Consider the following 20,351-nt stretch of genomic DNA (forward strand, 5'->3'; position numbering starts at 1 on the left):
TTTGTTGTTGAATTTTATGGCATTTTAATTTTACTCTGACCAAAAATTGGATCTTAGAAAAATATATTTACCTGAAAAACTTTTGTTTTTGTTTGTTCAAATTGTCACCTTCACCGAACGTAGATCAACCGTCGGTTACAACTTTAACAAATGTTCTCTAAGCCGTACGGTGTATGGATAGAGCAGATGCTTCAATTAAATCATTGACTTAGGCCTACAAGATAATAATAAAGTATAACAATTAAACAAATGAAGACCTTTACAAAAGTTCGGGCACACAGTAAACAAGTTAACGAACAAGAAAAAACGTAGCAAATGTAGTACTTGATAATTGGATCGAAATTTAAATTTGTTTATACTACTAAATTCAAATACACACTTTTTCTCATACAGCATCATTGATTCACAGAGGGAAGCGTGTAATTTCACTCTTCCCTAATCGATTATAAACTTTCTTCCAATACAAGTCACAGTTTATCATTAATTTAAGAGTGTTGAATTTACAATATAACAGAGGGGCTTTCATTTGATTCATTATTATTCTTAATTGCAAGATGAGAATATATTGTTGAAATTAGCATTTATATAAGAACGTTGCTCTTTTTAATATTTATATATATATTTATTTTTTATATCTTTGTTAATTTTGTGTTTTTATAGTTTATTTTGTTTTTACTGTTTGTATTGTTTGAGGGTCCCTAATGATCAGCTGATGCTGGATGGACCACCCTCATAAAATATTGTTGAAAAAAAAAAATAATAATAAATACATAGGCCTACTGGAACGACGTGATGATAATTATTCTTTGTTTTTTAAAGAATGAATCGTATATAACAAATTCAAATTCAAAATTTATTAACATTCACCTTAACAACAAGTACAAAAAAGAACAAAGATATAAAAGAAAAAGCAATAATCTAAGTTAGTGATCCAATGCTCACAATAATTTTGTAAGAATACAGACGCTGAGTATAATTTCATCGACGAACCAAACGTGAAATTTTAAATAAGAGACAGTAGTAGTAGTAGTTGTTGTTGTTGTTGTTGTTGTTCCTGAATGCTGATTCATTTAACCATATTTATATTATAAATCAGGGAAGAGTTCTCTTCCCTGTTATAAATCAATAGTAGAAATAATAATAATAATCCATATATTCAGGCCTATAATTAATCTATAATATTATTATATCCACATTGGATGCGCCATATGTGGACGTTGTTACCTGTGTTCATATTTGTGTTGCGTTGATATGCTACTGTTATTTTATTTATAAACAACTGAAATTAAAATATGGCTACATTGTTATTACGATGGAATTGTATCCAATATGTTGGGTTGCAGAATTGAGTGAAGGATGTTTGAAACGTAGAGAACACAGTATTCACCTTTTCCCTTAGGAGAGTATTTTTCACACGACATTCGTGGCCAAGTCTGCTTTATAATATAAAGTCGTCAGTGCGTGAACCGTGTAGGATCATATAAAACCAATATTAAATTATCATTATAATAAGCGAATTAGCTTTAATTAGATTATAGAGCGAAGACCCACCGAAGAAGTCGTATACGTCTGAGAGAGCACGTGACCTTAACGCGATTAGCGCTATAAAATGCTTCAAACATCAGCTTAATATAATGGACTATACCATTCATTTCTTAGGTAATGTTTGTATTGCGTTATAGCATGGAGTAATAGTGCTTCATTTCCGAAAATGTTTACAGAAAAGTCATTAAAATTTTAAAGCATGATATTTTGAGGGAAAATGGTCGTTAATGGAGGGCTCAGCTCACGAAGTGTCCGCAAAGAGAGGTTCAATTGTATGTTTTTTTAGTAAAAATAAAAAAGTTGTCCCATCCCAATATTCATGTATCTGGTAACAATTCTGTCAAAAACTTATACCTTTCCTAATAGGCCTATCATCAAGACACAATACCAATATTAATTAATAATTACAATCACCTAAAATGAAATACTAATGATTAATTATCATTTATTAATTAATTATATTAATTAGCATAGTGGTGTGAAGATGCACAACAGGCGGATGGATTTGAGTTGAATGTGTACATGAATACGAAATCAAGTACAGTAATAGATTATGCCGTGCGTAAATTACTCTCACTCTCTCTCATGGGACCTTCAGCTAATATAATTTGGTTTACAATTTCACGATGAAGTTGATTAAATTTCATACAACATGTCCATTCTCTTGTTGACAGCTGCCGGTTACCAATACATTTATTAAGAAGGGAAAATGCCCTAAACCAACCATTTTAAGATGTACTGTCTCTTTTCGAAATCGGAATACTTATGAATACTGATAAATTTAATGAGAATATTATTTAAATTGTCTATTTCAAAGAACAATATAAGTTTTTTTCAACTTTCACCAACAAGACAAGTTTGAAACTTGAAAAATTGAAAAAATCTAATTATACGCACAGTCTGAATGTTGAAAAAAAAATGTTTCTTCTCTCTCATGCACCACAAGAATCCGTCTCTAGTACATCAATGTAATGCTTCCCTGTTTTGCAGGTCCATTTTGGCTGCCACGCAAAACATCTGAAATAATTTCTTTATAAAAACATGTTAATACACAATTTTTTTGGCAAATTAAGATTCGATAAACATACTCATAATAATTTTTACAAAATAATTTTTGCTTAAATTACAGAAAAAATATTATTTTATATAGGCTATATACTTTTTAAACCTTTGCCACTTCTGTTTGGCTGTTTTACTTTATCGTTTTTATTTAGCTTTTTTCTGATTTTATTTGTATCTCCTTTGAGATCCAGCCACATATCGTGAACATTGTCATTTTCAGTAACGTTTGCCTTTGAATATTACGGTTTTCAAAAATATATAATCATTCGATTTTAACCTAATCTCAATTACCTCGATTGACAATTTATTTTGAAAAGAGGATATAAAACTAGAGAGAATATACAATTCTTTAAATAATAATGTTCTCCCTATAATAATGAAAGAATTTTCTTTCTTAATTTGTAACACATAAAAATCGTATAAGAGAGGAATTAAATGAAAATCATTACCAGAGACTCTATAAATAATCTATAAATAATAATTGAAATTATAGTCCCTGCCTGATGGAATAAAATTGCACGGTCCATTATCTAAAGCCATCTGTTAATTTAGTCGTGAATACGTAGGTAACGATTATCATAATTAACTAATAGTGACTTGAAAAATTGTTTGTGTATATGATTTTTGGACATCAAATATTAATTATCTTATCGTTACACCGTAATTGACTATATTATTATATATGATTTCTAGAATATTGCCGCAGAATTAACAGTGTTTTTCGATAATGTAATTTTTACTAAAAACTATATTTCTAAATTTGTTTTACATTTATCATTAATATTGGTATCAGTGTTACCTGTTATTTTCTATAATAGAGTTGCGATAATGGTTGTATTCCTAACAGATAAAATAACGTTTTCCAAGTTCTTTCCAGGAATAAGTTGAGACTTATTTCTCCATGGTTTGAGACGACAGTGAGAATCTTGCTCTTCTTGCTGTTTTTTCTCCATTTATACTTACACAACCGAATTTAATTTTGTTTATTCATAAAATACCCAAATACATTGTTATGTTAAGTTTAAGTTTATGTTGTGTATGCCATGCTATTTCTACTTCCAATTACCCAATTTATTTACTTTATATAATTACAGTATTTAATTTGATTTTAAAAGTCAAAGTTATTTTTTGTTCGATCAGAATTATAAATAAATATAATGCATGAATTATGTTAAAACAATGTATTAACAGAATAGTTATTAATCTATCTATCATTAATTTAATGATAGAAGTTTGAAGAAAAATATTCAAAGATTACTCTTACTATTTTGACTTATGATACATTTGAAATCATAATTCTGGCAATGTATAAAATCATTTGTATCCATGTTATGGCGGAGTAATTCAACACAAAAAAATGAAACAACAGATATAGCTTATTTGCTTATTCTGAACTCTCATTGGCTGATTCATTAAACGGGCGGATCATTTCTATGAATTCAAACCTACAAGTAAAAATAGACAAACACAGAAGATAATTACGTTAAGGTGGCGTTTGATTAAAAGCTCATCTCTGCAGCTCAGCAGTTCTAAATCATCTGAGTCAAGTCGATCGCACATGTATAGATGCGGCTGGATATCTTACTATTCTCTAAGCGGTAAGACACGTTTGGGATTGAGCTGTTTCTGTGCGTATGGGTAGAATTTTGCAAAGGAAATCCCGTAATAATAATGTTAGCGTGCATTATAATTGTGAACATAACACTGTTAAGCTAGCATCGTGGTAATTATTATTTTAATAACTGCAAGTATATTATCATCACGCGCTCAGAGTGAATTCTTAACGTTTCTCAAGACGTCTATATAGTCTACATAACATACGAGACCTGTTATTTCCTCATCTTGTTGCATATAGATTTCATATTCTGGTGAGTTAAACTAATTTGTTTTTAAGCAACGTATATACATCCATACAATTTAAAATGGTATTTTATTGTAGTTATTGATCTTATTCCACCCCTTATAAATAGGCCCACGGCTTCGGTAGCGTTTTGAACTACGAAGATTCGACTGCTTTTTCCAAAATTCGAAGTAGGCCCCATTTTCCACAAAATAAAAACGATTTATTAAAATATTTAACAAAATAGTCATAATGCTTTGAAAGAATGATTATGTAGGCTTTATGTCAGTCTATACTTTTTGATATATACGTGTAAAATTGTAGTTTAACAGAATAGCGATACTTTGTGGGCCTATAATAGAAACGAAATGAAAAATGTTTTACTATTTGAATCACTGTAATGTCGTATTGGATTATTGGTGTATTTTGGACATGTTATTGTGGATAATAAACACGGCTCAAGTAGGCACTGTATTAATATTGTTCTTGTAACAGCTGAGATACATTTACTTCTAATAAACAGACATTTTTTGAAGAAAAATCCTAAATTCGCCTCTAATGTATTAATAAACATATGACGAATTCACAATGTAAGGTTGTCATTTTACTGTAAAATTCAATGCAAACTTCATTACGTGGATATATTGTGAAATAGTAAACCCAGGTTAAATGTATGATGTGAGTAAATGTAATATTATTCTTGTCATTCCTCACATTTCCTGCTAATTGTCATGTTTCCTCTATGTTCACCTTCTACGTTCCAAGCAATACGATGTACATTATAGAATGAGACAAGCAAATATTACGTATACTGTTAATTCTTTAATCTAATTAGATCTAGCAATTACATTCACTGTACCTTCATCATCAATGATACAACAGGCGGCATAATATACCCGCGAACCGAAAGCCAGAATTGCTGCAAAAAAAAAGAGTTGAATTTTTCTTAAGTCAAGAATGTTTGCTTAACGCAGGGAGGTGAAAAAATAATCACTTCCCTGCTTAACGTACGTCTAATTTAACTCATAAACATTTGCTTCTTTATTATGTTTGTTTAATTGAAGATGACAAAACCCATTAAAGTAAAATACCCATGCTAACCGGTTTGATTAATAGTGTTTTTGCTTGGCACTTTTTCGAAATAGACTATTATTTCAATTTGTTAAAATAGCAGCTCTATTTGTTTTTAAATGTTCTTAATCAGCCCCAACCATGGTACCGGACTGGTCCTGAGAAATATTCAGCTCTATTTTTCAACATTTTTTGACTCCCACCATAAGGTTGTGGAGACTTAGGTATTTCGTTAAGGTAGCAACCGTGACAATTCTTATCTTTATACCAACTGGGCCCTTGTTACGCGACTGGCAACAACTGTTTAGGGTAGTTCTGAATTACAAAGTTTATTTAGATCGATGAGAAAATTTCTCACACTCTTCCGCTTCTAGTACTACAACTGCTAATTCAATAAACCTTTGCTTAATGAGTGAAATCTCTTTTTTCTGGGAATCAGAAGGTATATATCTCAAAATTAGGTTTTTGCAAATATGTTCACAATTTTTCAACGAAGTACAACGAACTAATTAGTCTACCTAGTACCTTGCGAGAACCGACTAAGAAGGCGTTGTTCAAAAGCTCCAATTTTAACCAGAGGAACAGAACAACTCATTGTTGTTCTTCCCTAGGTCTATGCACATACAACAATACAAATACAATTCAACAATCCAGAATATAGTTATGTGATTAATATTAGAATATTAAAAAGCGATAATGGTAATAAAGAAGAAATAAACAATGATTAGAAAGGGGTGGGGCGGGGGCTATCGTTGGAACAATAACAGTGTGCTTTGGTACTTCTACCTCTTCAAGAAGTTCATGATTCTCCTGATTATTGTGTAAGACAAAGGTTCTGGACAAGGTTATGGAATTGTGTTTAAACACACAAGCTCGAAAAGGACACTGATACTTTGTAATACTAACGTTTAATGTCATTTTCAACCACATGTTTTATGAGAAATGAAACACGACATGATTGGAAAAAAAGATAACTATGACTATTACCATGATGAACATAGCTTAACAAAAAAAATAGAGGGAAAATACAATGTAGAAATATATATGTAGAATTAATCCATCTAGGCCTATGCATAAGGAATCTTCGTTTTTTTTTGCTTGTAAATAAAATAATCGTGTTCTGTGGACAGAAAAGGGAAGAAGAAGGAACAAACTGTATTAAAGAGGAGAGAAACCACGATCCACGAGAAAAACAAAATAACAGAAGATGTAGATAATTTTCAAGATTCAAATTATTAAGGTTTATAATTACATTTATTACAAATTTCGGGGGGAAATGTATAAAACAGTTTTACATTGATAGTAGCTTGTCGAATTCATGATCTTTATTAGAAACAACGTCACACGTAATGTGAACTACAACACATTACCTTCATTAATTCAATTAAATTCAATTCTTTATTAATACATCAAAACATAGTTGATAGAATTAACAAGTAACAAAACAAATAAACAACATCATTACTTGCAAAAAGGAAAGTAGGAGGAATAATAATATAATACAATTAAAGTTCATAATTAATTTTACGTTGGTTAGAGACCACTAAAACAAATAATGTTGGATGATTCAAATCAAATCAGAATGCAAGAGTTTGGACAGTTTCACATTGATATAAAAAGCGTGTTGAATTATGGTCCTTATTATAGAGGTAACAATGAACTACAACACACTGCCTCCAATATTAAACATATGGCTGTTTAATTAGTGTGTTTAATAATACATTTTAACGTATTTTTCTTTGATGTAAAGATTCACTTGCTTCTACAATTCATCATAATTAATTCCACAAGATTCATTGCAGCTCGTTCTTTATAACCAAGCAATAATTATATAGTATATACACAATTAGTGATGACATTATCTTACTAATCTTTAATGAACAAGTTGTAATACTAGAGCAATTCTATCTGCTGTAAATGAGTCACTCAAGACATTGTTTCAATTTGTACGATTGGCCTTTCATCCTCTATTGAATAGAACACTTGTGGAAATACGCTTGCAGCGCAGACAAATATTCATCTATCATTATGTAGTGAGAAGATGAGGGTGAAGATGTTATATCATTGCTCCGTTGTAATACTATTGATCTATATTAATCTGTTGGCCTGGGGCTAGCGCTTTCTTCAAGGAAACCATAATTGCGAATTCGTCAGCGACGACCCGGATAAACACGACACGTGACGAACGCGTACATAAGCCATCAGTGTTTAAACGCGCGCGCTTACATTTCTCTTCGTAATGTTTATATAATAATATAATGTATTATGTCATGTCTTATTAATCTGCTGACCTGGGCCTAGCGTTGACTTCGATTAAATCAAGTTTGACCTGGACAATGCATCAGTGACGAACAAATGCGATAGGTGACGGACGCGCATAACAATCATCAGTGTTTGAACGCGCGCGTATACATTGTATGTGTGCTGATAAAGATGATACCATTGATCTATCATTATTTCATGAATCTGCTGGCCTGGGGCGAACGCGGTCTTCAAGGAAACCATGATAGCAATTATTGGATCAATCTTTATTATCCAACGTAATCGGTTATTCTTTTAATACCTCGTTTGCCTTCTCCGTTATCAATCATATAATTATACAACTAACTTGACATTGCTTTAATTAAATATATTACTTTGTTAATATTGTTTATTTTCCATCCATCATTGTCTGATCGAGCTATCTTTAATACTACAATGTTTCACGTTCAGATCACCTTAAATCATGTATGAATTCAGTCAAAATAATTAGTCCACTTAGATGATGCAGGCCTAAGTCTGTGTTTTATTCGAATTGTGAAGAGTTTATATCTAAACATCATTGTGTTCGTTCTTGTTTTACTGTTTTTTTTTATTCAACGTGCCTACAGAAAATAAGGGTTGTTGTAGCTTTGGTGTCAAGTTGTTTGAGGGTCCAATCCTGACCCAGTGTCTCAGCCTCAACTGTTCATAAAGCACGTGCACGATACATAATTATAGTGCATCATAGATGGATACTTATGAAATGAAAATATTAATAATAGGCCTAATTACAAGGTTTATAATAACTAATTATCGTGTGAGGATTAGCCTTAGGCATATGTCTTTATTAAAAATGTTTTCTTATCAAGATAATGTCATGGTATATCGATAAGAATGGATTCGGACTTTTATCGAGCACTAGGTTTGATAGGCAAGCATGGTAACCACAAATATATTGTAAAATGCCACATTACCAATTTGTTGAGCCATTATTATGATCTATTTTTAAAACGTGTTTATTTTTAAAGAGGGTGAACCAAAACAGCATGCTGACCATCAAGGAGTCCGCAAAATAAAAAAAACCAAAACAATTACTGTGAAAAAGACAGACAAAAAACATTCTCCAGTAGTTAAATTTGATTAGGTTAAAAGATTTAACAGGATTTGTTTGTAGTTCTGAATACATACATTGATGAACATTATATTAATTATTAAGTTGAATAATTACCTATACATTATTTGTGTTTTTTAAAGGTCTTACAATGTTCTGCTATCAGTGTTCCTCTGTGCATGCGCACAGATGTGTGGATTCACCTCCAAGCCCAGCAAGAGTGGCGTCCTCCTGTAAGTACACACACAAAACATATTTATTTTAACATATATTATTTGATTTATTTTTATAATCGATAATAACATTATGATATCACGACAACACAAACAATCAATTATGGTGGGATCAGAAGAAGAGTTACACCTGTATACATATGTAAATGAACTAAACAATGGTAGGCCTAGCATAATAATAACTGCAGTTCATTAGTTCAGTTCATGATTATAGAAACGATACTAGATAGATACTTCGGTTTGGGTGTACCGGAATGGAGTTTTGTTCCCTCTTTTTCACCTTTTCTTCACAGCGCTGTTTGTGCTTTATAGATTAACACTATTAATAGATCATATACTGGCTATAACTCGATAAAAACAAAGATTGTTCGTGTTAATGTTGAAATACACGTTTAATTTCAAATGTCATATAATTGTAAGCATTGAAATAAAAGTTTACATATAACCTATTAACGAAAGAATTTACTCACTCACAACATGTCATATCAAATAAAATGAAGTAGATTAAACACATTACTAATATCTTGTTTGAAGGCATGGTGGCATTGAGAAAGGCATGCTTCTGATGACAATGTGTAAGAGTATCTTTGATGTTGCTTCTTTGTTATTGCGGGTATTCAATAAAGCAATAATTAATCGATCAAGTTGTTTTATTTAACAGATCTTTTCTCTTATCAGTCCTACCACAATACTATACATTGACTCTTTTTACAATGCGTTGTAAACGCTTTTCGGCAAGCTAGCCGTTTTTGTCTCCAGAATACACTTTCTCCCACTAATACACAACGCTTTTCTGCAAGTTAGTTTGGTTGAATGGTTATTGCTTCAGCTTCCCCGACAACTCGAACCCCATCTATGTGGTACCGTGTGTTTTATTTATAGTGAGAGTGATTATTTAGAGGGTTAGGTTCAGTTAATATTTATGTATTAAACATAATATAAAAGTCCAATCGTGTGTCATGGAATGGTATGTTACCGTCCTTTGACATGAAACATTTCCGCAGTTCATTTGTCTCTCATAATGGAATATGCTCACAATCATAGAAGAGGCCCACCCTGCAAAATACACGTTATACGTCTTTATAAATCATTTGTTAGGATTCGATACCTTCAGTTACAGATTATCTTCAATCTACATAACGATTTACGTTTTAAGGTCCACTTGTTAAATAAATAAATAAATATAATTATGTACGAGTTAGTGTATCTTACACGTGGTTACTCAAGAGTGCGGTAATTAAGTTGACATAGTTAATCACACTCGGGTCGAGTTGACTAATCGTAGATTAGAGCATTACATGTACATAATGCCACGAGGTTGTGATTTATTTCACTAATTAATCCTATTTTTCAATTAGTATCCACATTTAGATTAGCTGGAGGATCATGATTTAATTTACTTGACAGTATAAATTTATAATGATTATTTTTACAGTTTTCTAATACTGTCTTGGTAGACGGATAACGTTTACGCCAATTGTGTAACATTGACGCTGTAGGCACAATCAAACATCACCAGATAAAAGTTGATTTAAAATTAGTCTGAATCGATGCCTTAGGATATCAAGCCTTCAAATTCAGTACCGTTCTTTCAATAACAAGTAAAGGGTATTTTTGTTTTGTTTTATAAATTCCAACGCCATATCGGTAAAAAATCACGTCATGGAACTTACCGAGTTATACTGGTCGTACAGTATGCAATATTCAAAAATATATAATTGAATCAATTCTATTACTGCCATAACATTGATTTACAAAATAAAAATGTTATAATGGTGAGCACTAATTTCCATAAAAGAAAGATTTATGAGGGCGTTCTTCAGAGTCAGTCAAGTTATAAATACAAAACTATTTGTATTTACAATATAGGTCTAAAGTTATAGACTATACAAAATAGCCTGTAATTTATATCAGAGAATACTATTCGTGTTATACCAAATTATAACTCGGACTTCAGTCACCGAGTGCTGGAATAATTTTCATATAAAATTACGGTCCTTTGTTAGAAACAGTTCTATTAATTTAAAAGAGTTTGCGTCTTTGATGGTTAGTTAGCTTAAATATGGTAGCGATATTCCTAAATATGGTAGTGATATGACATCATCATGTCTATATATGGGCAAATCACATTTTTTGTCGCATAAAGTTTGATAGTGTAGACAAGGCTTTACAGATCGCAAAATTAGTTTTAAATAATTTTTTTTAAATGTATATCATATCGTTGACAAGCTATTCAAAATGTATTCCTTTTTTAAAATTGTGTTTTGATTTTCGGATACAGATACTGCTAATTTATTTATTATTATTTTACTATCATTACCAGCCATATAATAATGAAGTGCAAATGACAAAAATACTAAAAGGTAAATACAGTAGGCTACACCAGCAGTAAGAAGACTTCATCTACTGCAGATTTCCTTATTCGTTTCAGTTAGCAGAGAACGCATTAACTGTCTCTAAGGCGAAGGCTTCTTTTCACGAATCATTAATAATACAATTATTGAATTATCTATTCGCTAAGTCCATTCTAATGTAATTATACTGAAGAGGTTCTGTCTCATTCCCTTGAAAAATTCATCTGTTCGGCGGACGAGTTGATAACCAAATCGAATAAACCGCATAATATGCTTTTATTGAATTTACTCACGTGAATTTAATTTGCAAAATGAATAAAAATATTTCCGTGATTGTATGTGTATAGGGCGTATGTTTTGCTATATTTAGACGTCTGCTGCTTACGTACCTTTTAAGTAATTGTTGAATGTATATGCCTAAGCTAGACGCATGAGTTATTTGGTACGAAACGGGTTTTGTGAAAGCTTTGTGCTGTCACTAACCTAAAAAATGTTGTACAGTAGACTATCTAGCATCAATTGATACTTTACATTCGTCTCAGACAGTATATTCATAATAATTTAACTTATAAAACAAACTGACACGGAGAACAAAATAAACGTATAGGCAAAGACCTGAATAAGAATACAATGTTGACATACAAACGTTGATTCACGAGATTTACATACAACCTGTCCTATTGGTATATAAGTACTCTAGGCGTTGTTTTCTGTTATGATGATGAGAATAGTTTCTCAAAACATGTCAAGACATTTTAAGGCAGTTTTCCTGTTTATCAAATACCTTACAATCGTTATTTTAACTTGAAAGATAGGCATATTAAATGAGGGCCTAACTGAGATCTATTGGGTTTCGCAATCTACTCTGTCCATACTTGTGCTTACCATTATGAGCCGATAAAGAAGAGTGAGAGAGTGGCCAAAATTACATTTTTCCAAAGTATTATATAGTTATTACTATTGCAGATTTTAGATATCACCAGTTCCATTACACTTCTTCACTTATTCCTTTCATTGAATCTAGTCCGAGTGTGAATTTGGTTGTAAGTAATGGTATGTTTTGTTGATGTATGCAAATTTATCCGGTAACCATGCATTCAGCCAAACAGGTGACTAAAAAATTGAAATAACGCTCTGAAAAAGAGGCAATGTATCAAGAGAATAAATAGTAACCATGGTAAGGTTGTAGTCACCAGACTAGAAACCGTATTTGCTGTTCATCATCACCAGACTTGATACCGTGCATGTCCGTTTATGTTGATGCGGAATAAACTCAAACATTGCTATGCATTTATTCCAAAGTTAGTGCAATATAGGCCTATATTTAGTACTCTATCTCGAAGCAGGAAACAAAGTTATATGATTGGTTAATTCTCTTAAAAGTTCTTTGTTCTAAATGGACTTTTTTTTTGTTTAAAAACTGCAAAACATAGATTCAATTGGGGAATCAGTAAGCTCATTCATATATTATTGCGGTGAACATCATCAATTTCCCAACTTTATTTACGAATTAATTCCTAATAATCAAATACAATTTCTCATCCATTGTGGCCGATATGTTTCATTGAATAACTTTCCCACGGGTGCCATAAATAATTACTTTTCGATTGATATTGAAAATGAATCCAGGAAAGATAATGAAATTACATAATTTTTATCCTTGGATTTCATTTATTCATTTTTCAACACTCATCGAGCGGCGCACTTATTTCTCCGATTGGTTGCAGTTATTAAGAAAAGAATTATGTGAATTAAGCTTTAATTTGGTGGAAGATTATACTAGTTTTCTAGATTTTACGTCCGTCGGTGTATACAACCATATCATATATTGTGTGTGAATTATAACAATAGTTTTACTAAAATATAAGAATATATATGCCTACATCATGAATTCATTACAATTTATTATTGTGTATTGATTCGTTGCAAAAGATATACGCAATAGAACATTAGGTAATCATAGTTAATATTTTCATTCCAATCACATCCAGAGCTCTAAAGTATAGTGAACATCTAGGCCCTACCGTAGGCCTATAGAGGATGACTGGTGGTGCTTTTGACCATGAGAAACCTTGCACTCGACTCATGTTTGCTTGATCCATGGACCAATAATTGGTAGACAATCATTTTAACCAACAAACTATTAGGCCTAGTACCATTACAAATTTAATGTGTATAGTAGTATAGCACCAATAAATCCTTACACAAATTGCAGAGTATTTGTTTCTTGGAATTGATAGATTCTGTAAAAAAAAATATTCTGTTGAATGTGAATATACCGTTCATCGCATGATATTTCTGATCACGCATAAGGTGAATTTCGTCTGATGTGAAAGTGTCTAAAGGTTCAACAATGCATCTGGTCTCATACTTCGACAGTTCATCGTGATATTTCTGATCACGCATAAAGTGAATTTCTTTTGGTGTGAAAGTGTCTAGGTTCAACAATGCATCTGGTCTCATACTTTGACAGTTCATCGTGATATTTCTGATCACGCATAAAGTGAATTTCGTCTGGTGTGAAAGTGTCTAAAGGTTCAACAATGCATCTGGTCTCATACTTCAATAGTTCATCGTGATATTTCTGATCATGGATCATGCATAAGGTGAATATCTTCTGGTTTGAAAGTGTCCAGGTTCAACAATGCATCTGGTCTCATATTATACTTCGACAGTTCATCGTGATATTTCTGATCACGCATAAAGTGAATTTCTTCTGGTGTGAAAGTGTCTAGGTTCAACAATGCATCTGGTCTCATACTTCGACAGTTCATCGTGATATTTCTGATCACGCATAAAGTGAATTTCGTCTGGTGTGAAAGTGTCTAAAGGTTCAACAATGCATCTGGTCTCATACTTCGATAGTTCATCGTGATATTTCTGATCATGGATCATGCATAAGGTGAATATCTTCTGGTGTGAAAGTGTCCAGGTTCAACAATGCATCTGGTCTCATATTATACTTCGACAGTTCATCGTGATATTTCTGATCACGCATAAGGTGAATTTCGTCTGATGTGAAAATGTCTAAAGATTCAACAATGCATCTGGTCTCATACTTCGACAGTTCATCGTGATATTTCTGATCACGCATAAAGTGAATTTCTTTTGGTGTGAAAGTGTCTAGGTTCAACAATGCATCTGGTCTCATACTTTGACAGTTCATCGTGATATTTCTGATCACGCATAAAGTGAATTTCGTCTGGTGTGAAAGTGTCTAAAGGTTCAACAATGCATCTGGTCTCATACTTCGATAGTTCATCGTGATATTTCTGATCATGGATCATGCATAAGGTGAATATCTTCTGGTGTGAAAGTGTCCAGGTTCAACAATGCATCTGGTCTCATATTATACTTCGACAGTTCATCGTGATATTTCTGATCACGCATAAAGTGAATTTCTTCTGGTGTGAAAGTGTCTAGGTTCAACAATGCATCTGGTCTCATACTTCGACAGTTCATCGTGATATTTCTGATCACGCATAAAGTGAATTTCTTCTGGTGTAAGAGTGTCTAGGTTCAACAATGCACCTGGTCTCCTCCTTAATGAGAGATGCTGCAAAACTAAAATTAAATGGTATAATCCTACTCGTAGTTTTACAGAAATGCGTTTCTACGGAGCATGGTCTACTGCTTCTGTCTAAAACTAAAATCAAGATTCTGAGTAATCTAAAGCCTTAGTCTAAACTCAGAGTATGCCTCTGTTTGGAAAAAGTTTGTGTTGACTGGAATCTATTCATCTGAGGATCACATGGCTCACTAACTTATATAGGCAAAGCTTACATATGGTATAACATATTTTGATATATAAATTGATGGAAATGTTGTGTAGTACTTTCATCATTTTACCTAAATGGCTTACTGACTTATATTTTAGGTGGCAAAGCTTCCATTATGGTATAACATATTTTGATATATAAATTGACGGAAATGTTGTGTAGTACTTTCATCATTTTCCCTAAATGATCAAAAAATCATTATTTAATCAAGTATATAGGTTTTGTGTTGTGGGCCACTTACCTTGCACTCAAATAGTATAATATTTAGAGTTAAATACATATCAGTTTACTAACATAACCACAATATGTTCAGATTAATCGTAAACAGAAATGTTGATGTATTTTTCCTCAAGCTACGTATTTCAAACTATTCTATATCATATTGCCACCGAAGCGGGATATATATAGCGGTAAAATACTCACTTGAAATTCGATACAAAATACGCAGAAATAATAACAAAACAAGCAAACTATCTGGTCTACGTTTATGAGATAATACAACCTACATAAAATAGTGTTCTGTTCTAATTATTTCACGTTTAATCATCTACTTACAAGGCGGATGTTAAGTAACTAGGGCTGTTTTAACGTCAAATAGGAGAGCAGTGTTTAGATAAATGCTAATCTGTATATAATTTGAAATCGGCACAGTTTATGCCATCCATGCTTTCGATGGGATTGAATGCTTGTAAGTGTAGCCTCTAATAAACCTAAAGATCATGTGTGTATAGTATTTCATTGTTCCATGTAAATGTCGTAAACTGACAAATAAGCTTCTATTCCTTCTTTCCTATACATTTACTGCAACAATTTTATGAGATCAACTATATTCATTTAAAAAACTTTATAATTTAAACATAATATGGAATAAAAGGAGTAATATTTAAACAGATACAATGCCCGATCAGTGAGATGGAGTTCAATCTATATCATCCACAACAATAGCAATGATGGTAATCTAATTAATGGCCGAGTGTTTAATATAAATATCAAAGTATTATACCTTTACACTTAATGTTAAAAAAGTGAACAGAATTACTTTATATAACACAATTAGCAGGCTCTTTTTGTAAATTTATTTTTTAATGATGGAATCTCATTCCTGATCGATTTTCCTTACGTTTTTTAATTCAGTACCCTAATTTGGGATGATTAAAATGAGATAGGCCTAAAATCAACTCATAAGATTTAAACTGTATAATAATTATATTTTTTCCAATATTGTGGAGATGCAAATCTTTATTGTGAATGAAGTGTGTGTTTGTAACAACTAAAATAATGCGATTCGGTTTTAAAAATAAATGTTTTATTAAACCACATCAGAATGCTATGTTTAACTGGAGGGTCTTCGATGAAGATTATGCTCAACGGTACACAATGTTGTGTCGCTCGTTTCTTTAGGCCTAATGCGAAATTTAAGTTCTGATTTGATTCGGAGAGAACAATCTGATACCGATAAAACTGTATCGACAAGACGAAGACGACGAATGTTAAATCATGAGCTTTTTCTGACGCCCTTTGTCTGTGTGCTCACCCGATTATCTCCAAAATATTTGGTAATACAATATCTTATATGTATCACACTGTATTATGCAAGGTTAATGATAATAGGCGATACATGTGAAACACATGTGCTGCTGTATAAACGGAATCGAAACCTGTATACAGTAGGCCATGCAGGGGACACCGAGAATCGGGTGATGTGCCTAGGTTCCATTAACGAACCATAAAATCCAAAAATCCCGAAAACACAAAGGAATAACATAGCAAACAATAAGCACATAAAGCACTTACATTTTTTGAGTCATCATGGCCTTGTGTCACGTGCAAAGTTATTTCAAACGAATTACATTAATATAACTGTAATCATAATCAGTCATAGAAGAAATTTAAAGTCCAATAATCTCCCATGAGCTTTCAAATGAAAATGAATAAAACTGTTTAAAATATATTTTAGGCGACTTGAAAAATGATTTATGAAAATTGCATAAGAGTATTACTCCGTCTTCTTTTGATTCATAATTCGATTGGGAATGGTGTATAACCAAATTAATTTATTGAATAAGTATCTCAGCAATTTCTTTGTATTTTTCCGAATATTGCAAAAATGCAATCAAACTCAGACATTAGTCGAGATGATTTATGGATAAAACATAGCAATTTGAACGATTAATGTGTGGATATCCTTTTATGTATTATTGACTAACAATAAATAGAGCAAATCACAGAAATTGATTTTTTTTTCTTTCAAAAAATCGCATTAAATTAAGATTTAAAAGTTGTTTGATTTCAATTTTGTATTATGACTTCCTCAAGCCGATTTCTAGTTACCATATTATGATCTGTCCACTATCATGGCAATTGTAAATAAAATACAATGTATTCATAACATGGTCATAAGCCTAACCTAACTTTAATGTAATACAGACAACACATGTGATACTGTGACACTGTATATTACATTATGCCATTGGAGATACAGTACAACGAATCTGGTGTTGAATACTGTCAATGAAAAATGATATAAAAAGCATGAATAAATATTTGATATCACTAAATAAAATTGATATTAAAATTGTTGGTAAAAATATAAAAGTGGGATGTCAATATAGGCCGGTTTATAAATACGCACATGAGTCAGCAGATGTGCTGACACGGTGAAATTCTAATCCTATAGACCACTACCACCTTATATGTAAATTCTTTAAAAATCAAGGCAATTCTTATGCTCCATTTATTAATGAAGTTGTCTATAGGCCTACTCATCAATTTGCCGATTTTAGGTAACTGACCAATCAGAGCAATACAAAAATATCAGATCATGCCATTTTGGCACTAATAAAAACAAAATAATGTATTCAATCGGCCGTAAATGTATGTTACCTAATAACTGCTTCACGTTACAATACATTCTTATTTTCTGTGTATTAAAGTAATTCGTATGAGTCTTAGATATAAAAGTGAAATATTAAAATGAATGTAGCAAAATAGATTAACCTATTTTATAACAATGCTCAATATAATGCCGTATAGATGCATTCTCATAATATCAAATCGCAGAATGGGTGGTACAACTGTATTGTATGAGGGCAATACTTACGTGAGTACGTAAGCGCAACGCAATACAATTCACAGTAATAATCAATCGCTTGTGATTGGTCAAATTACTTGCGTTGCGCTTACGTCATAGCGTTGCGTATAGGGAACCAAGCATTAATTTAGGTCGATATGATTTAATTTCCCTTAGCGAACACTTTTCTTCTGTCCCAATCTAACCCTCCGAGAAAAAATAATATCGAGCAGACATGCAAAAGAGATTCTTACAAAGGGCAATTGTTGAAAAATAATAGACAATTTCATTTAAATATATAAAACGTTATTAAGCTATTCGTCATCGGAACAAATTGCTTAGAAAAACAATACAAAAATACCTGTTCACGCGCTCTACATTTAACAACTTAGGTTTCCCAACTTTGATGGCGAATATAACAATTTAAGCAAACTGTATATTACTGCAGTACTGTTAACATTATTATGAATATTATAATTATTGTTGTGATTGAATTACTGTATCTTATACTGTTTTATCATTTCAAAAAACAACGAAAGGTGTAATATTTCTAACATAGTAAATAAATGAAATCAAAACGTTGTTATGTTATTAATGCCCTTTTCAGAAAAATACTGAATGCAAAACCATCATGTTATATAAAATGTTTATTGATAATTCAATCCAAACATCAGCAAACTAAGTACCATGCGCAATATACAAATTAAGCGAAACATAGAAATATAGGTCTACCAATAATACTACCAAATAATTTAGATTCAATTATGTTATTAAATATAATTACAGTTGCGCCGACTTTGCCAGAACACACCTGAAATTTAAGATGTAGAATATTGCAGAAAAATTATGAAAAACGAGAGTGGATTATCGACTGCGTCTTTGTTAATTTTCCAAACCGATATACGATACAATTAGACACAAATGAAATTAACTATAAAGCCTTTTAGGCAGTAAAAATATTATCTTTCCTTAGCGTCTCAATCGCTATTTCCACTAACAAGTGCTTTCGAAATATACTCAACAATTAAGTAACTTATGTTTGAAAAGCAATAAATTTAGCAGACTTCATACTTAAATCGATGCAATAAATCTGGTATTTTATTACACATTTAGTAAATGAAGCCCGGTGGCTCACCTCTTAGTAAGTTTTGTATAATAATACTGTAGTTTACGATGAACATTTATTTGTTTAGCGATGATAGAACTCGGTAAATTGAGACACACATAAAGCATGAAAGATCTAGTAAAGATAGGCCACTTTTTTCTCTCTCTAATTATTTAAATTCAGTGTTATTTTCAATTTAACTGAATGTAGGTGGTGTCATTAAAATTATCTTAAATCTAAATGTTCTGGGCTACAATATTCGTTATTGAAATTAGTTGTCGCGTGCATACTGAAAGATGATAACAATAGTAAGACATTTTTGTCATTTTTCGCGGTATAAACTGAAAACTTAACGCTTGTTTTTTTCAGTTTTGTTTGTTTGTTTTTGTTACGGGTTGTCAGTTTAATGCAATAGTGTGTAGTGTAGTGGTTCAAACTTCGTTGGTGCTAAAGGGACACAACAGTTGACATATATGTGGGCATAGGCCTACAAACGTTCAAAAGTAATACATTATTTTTTTAACAGTCAGTCCTACCATCATTTTCACCGTACGCTAAGTTATGACCAAAGGAACATTAACAGTAACAACATAAAAACTGCATGGTTAAATTCTTCCTGGACATTCATCGATGGTAGGATAGTAAGAATACAACACTGTACTCATGTTTTAAGGGGCTAGCAAACAGTAGTAAAATAAACGATTAGTGTCACCTGATCCTCTCTACCGAATCCTCAATTTTATAAGATGACATAAGATGTCAGGCCTACCCGTACTCCCACTCATCGACATAATACCATACCGAATTCCATTAAACATAAGCATAGCTAGTCACTGTATTCGGCATTATTACAGAAATATATACATAAATCATTGTTTATATTTGCCAACTATAGTTAATTCCGTAATCACCATATTTATTGAGTATCTATCCACTGTCT

General features: G+C 31.9%; 1 protein-coding gene and 1 long non-coding RNA gene across 5 annotated transcripts in view; one reads left to right on the forward strand and one right to left on the reverse strand.

Annotated features, from left to right (window-relative positions):
• Positions 1–73: 73 nt before the first annotated feature.
• The window catches only part of LOC144844548 (uncharacterized), a 37,329-nt gene continuing 17,051 nt past the window's right edge, over positions 74–20,351 (reverse strand). For 3 of the 4 annotated variants that reach the window (XR_013612439.1, XR_013612438.1, XR_013612436.1), the window contains 2 exons: positions 8,988–9,101; positions 80–214 (listed from right to left, as the gene is read on the reverse strand). This is a non-coding gene — a long non-coding RNA (uncharacterized LOC144844548). Of the gene's footprint in view, positions 215–2,442; positions 2,575–8,987; positions 9,102–20,351 lie in introns of all 4 variants that reach the window. The other variant, XR_013612437.1, reaches the window with a different exon arrangement.
• LOC144844547 (dorsal root ganglia homeobox protein-like) overlaps positions 4,119–20,351 on the forward strand; it is a 35,997-nt gene continuing 19,764 nt past the window's right edge. The window contains exons 1-2 of the mRNA XM_078701503.1: positions 4,119–4,475; positions 9,014–9,103. Of these exons, the coding sequence (XP_078557629.1) occupies positions 9,022–9,103 (82 nt within the window). The 5' untranslated portion in view covers positions 4,119–4,475; positions 9,014–9,021. The remainder of the gene's footprint in view (positions 4,476–9,013; positions 9,104–20,351) is intronic.

The sequence above is a fragment of the Antedon bifida genome, chromosome 6, assembly GCF_963402885.1.
Source record: "Antedon bifida chromosome 6, ecAntBifi1.1, whole genome shotgun sequence".
NCBI classification, from domain to species: Eukaryota; Metazoa; Echinodermata; class Crinoidea; order Comatulida; family Antedonidae; genus Antedon; species Antedon bifida.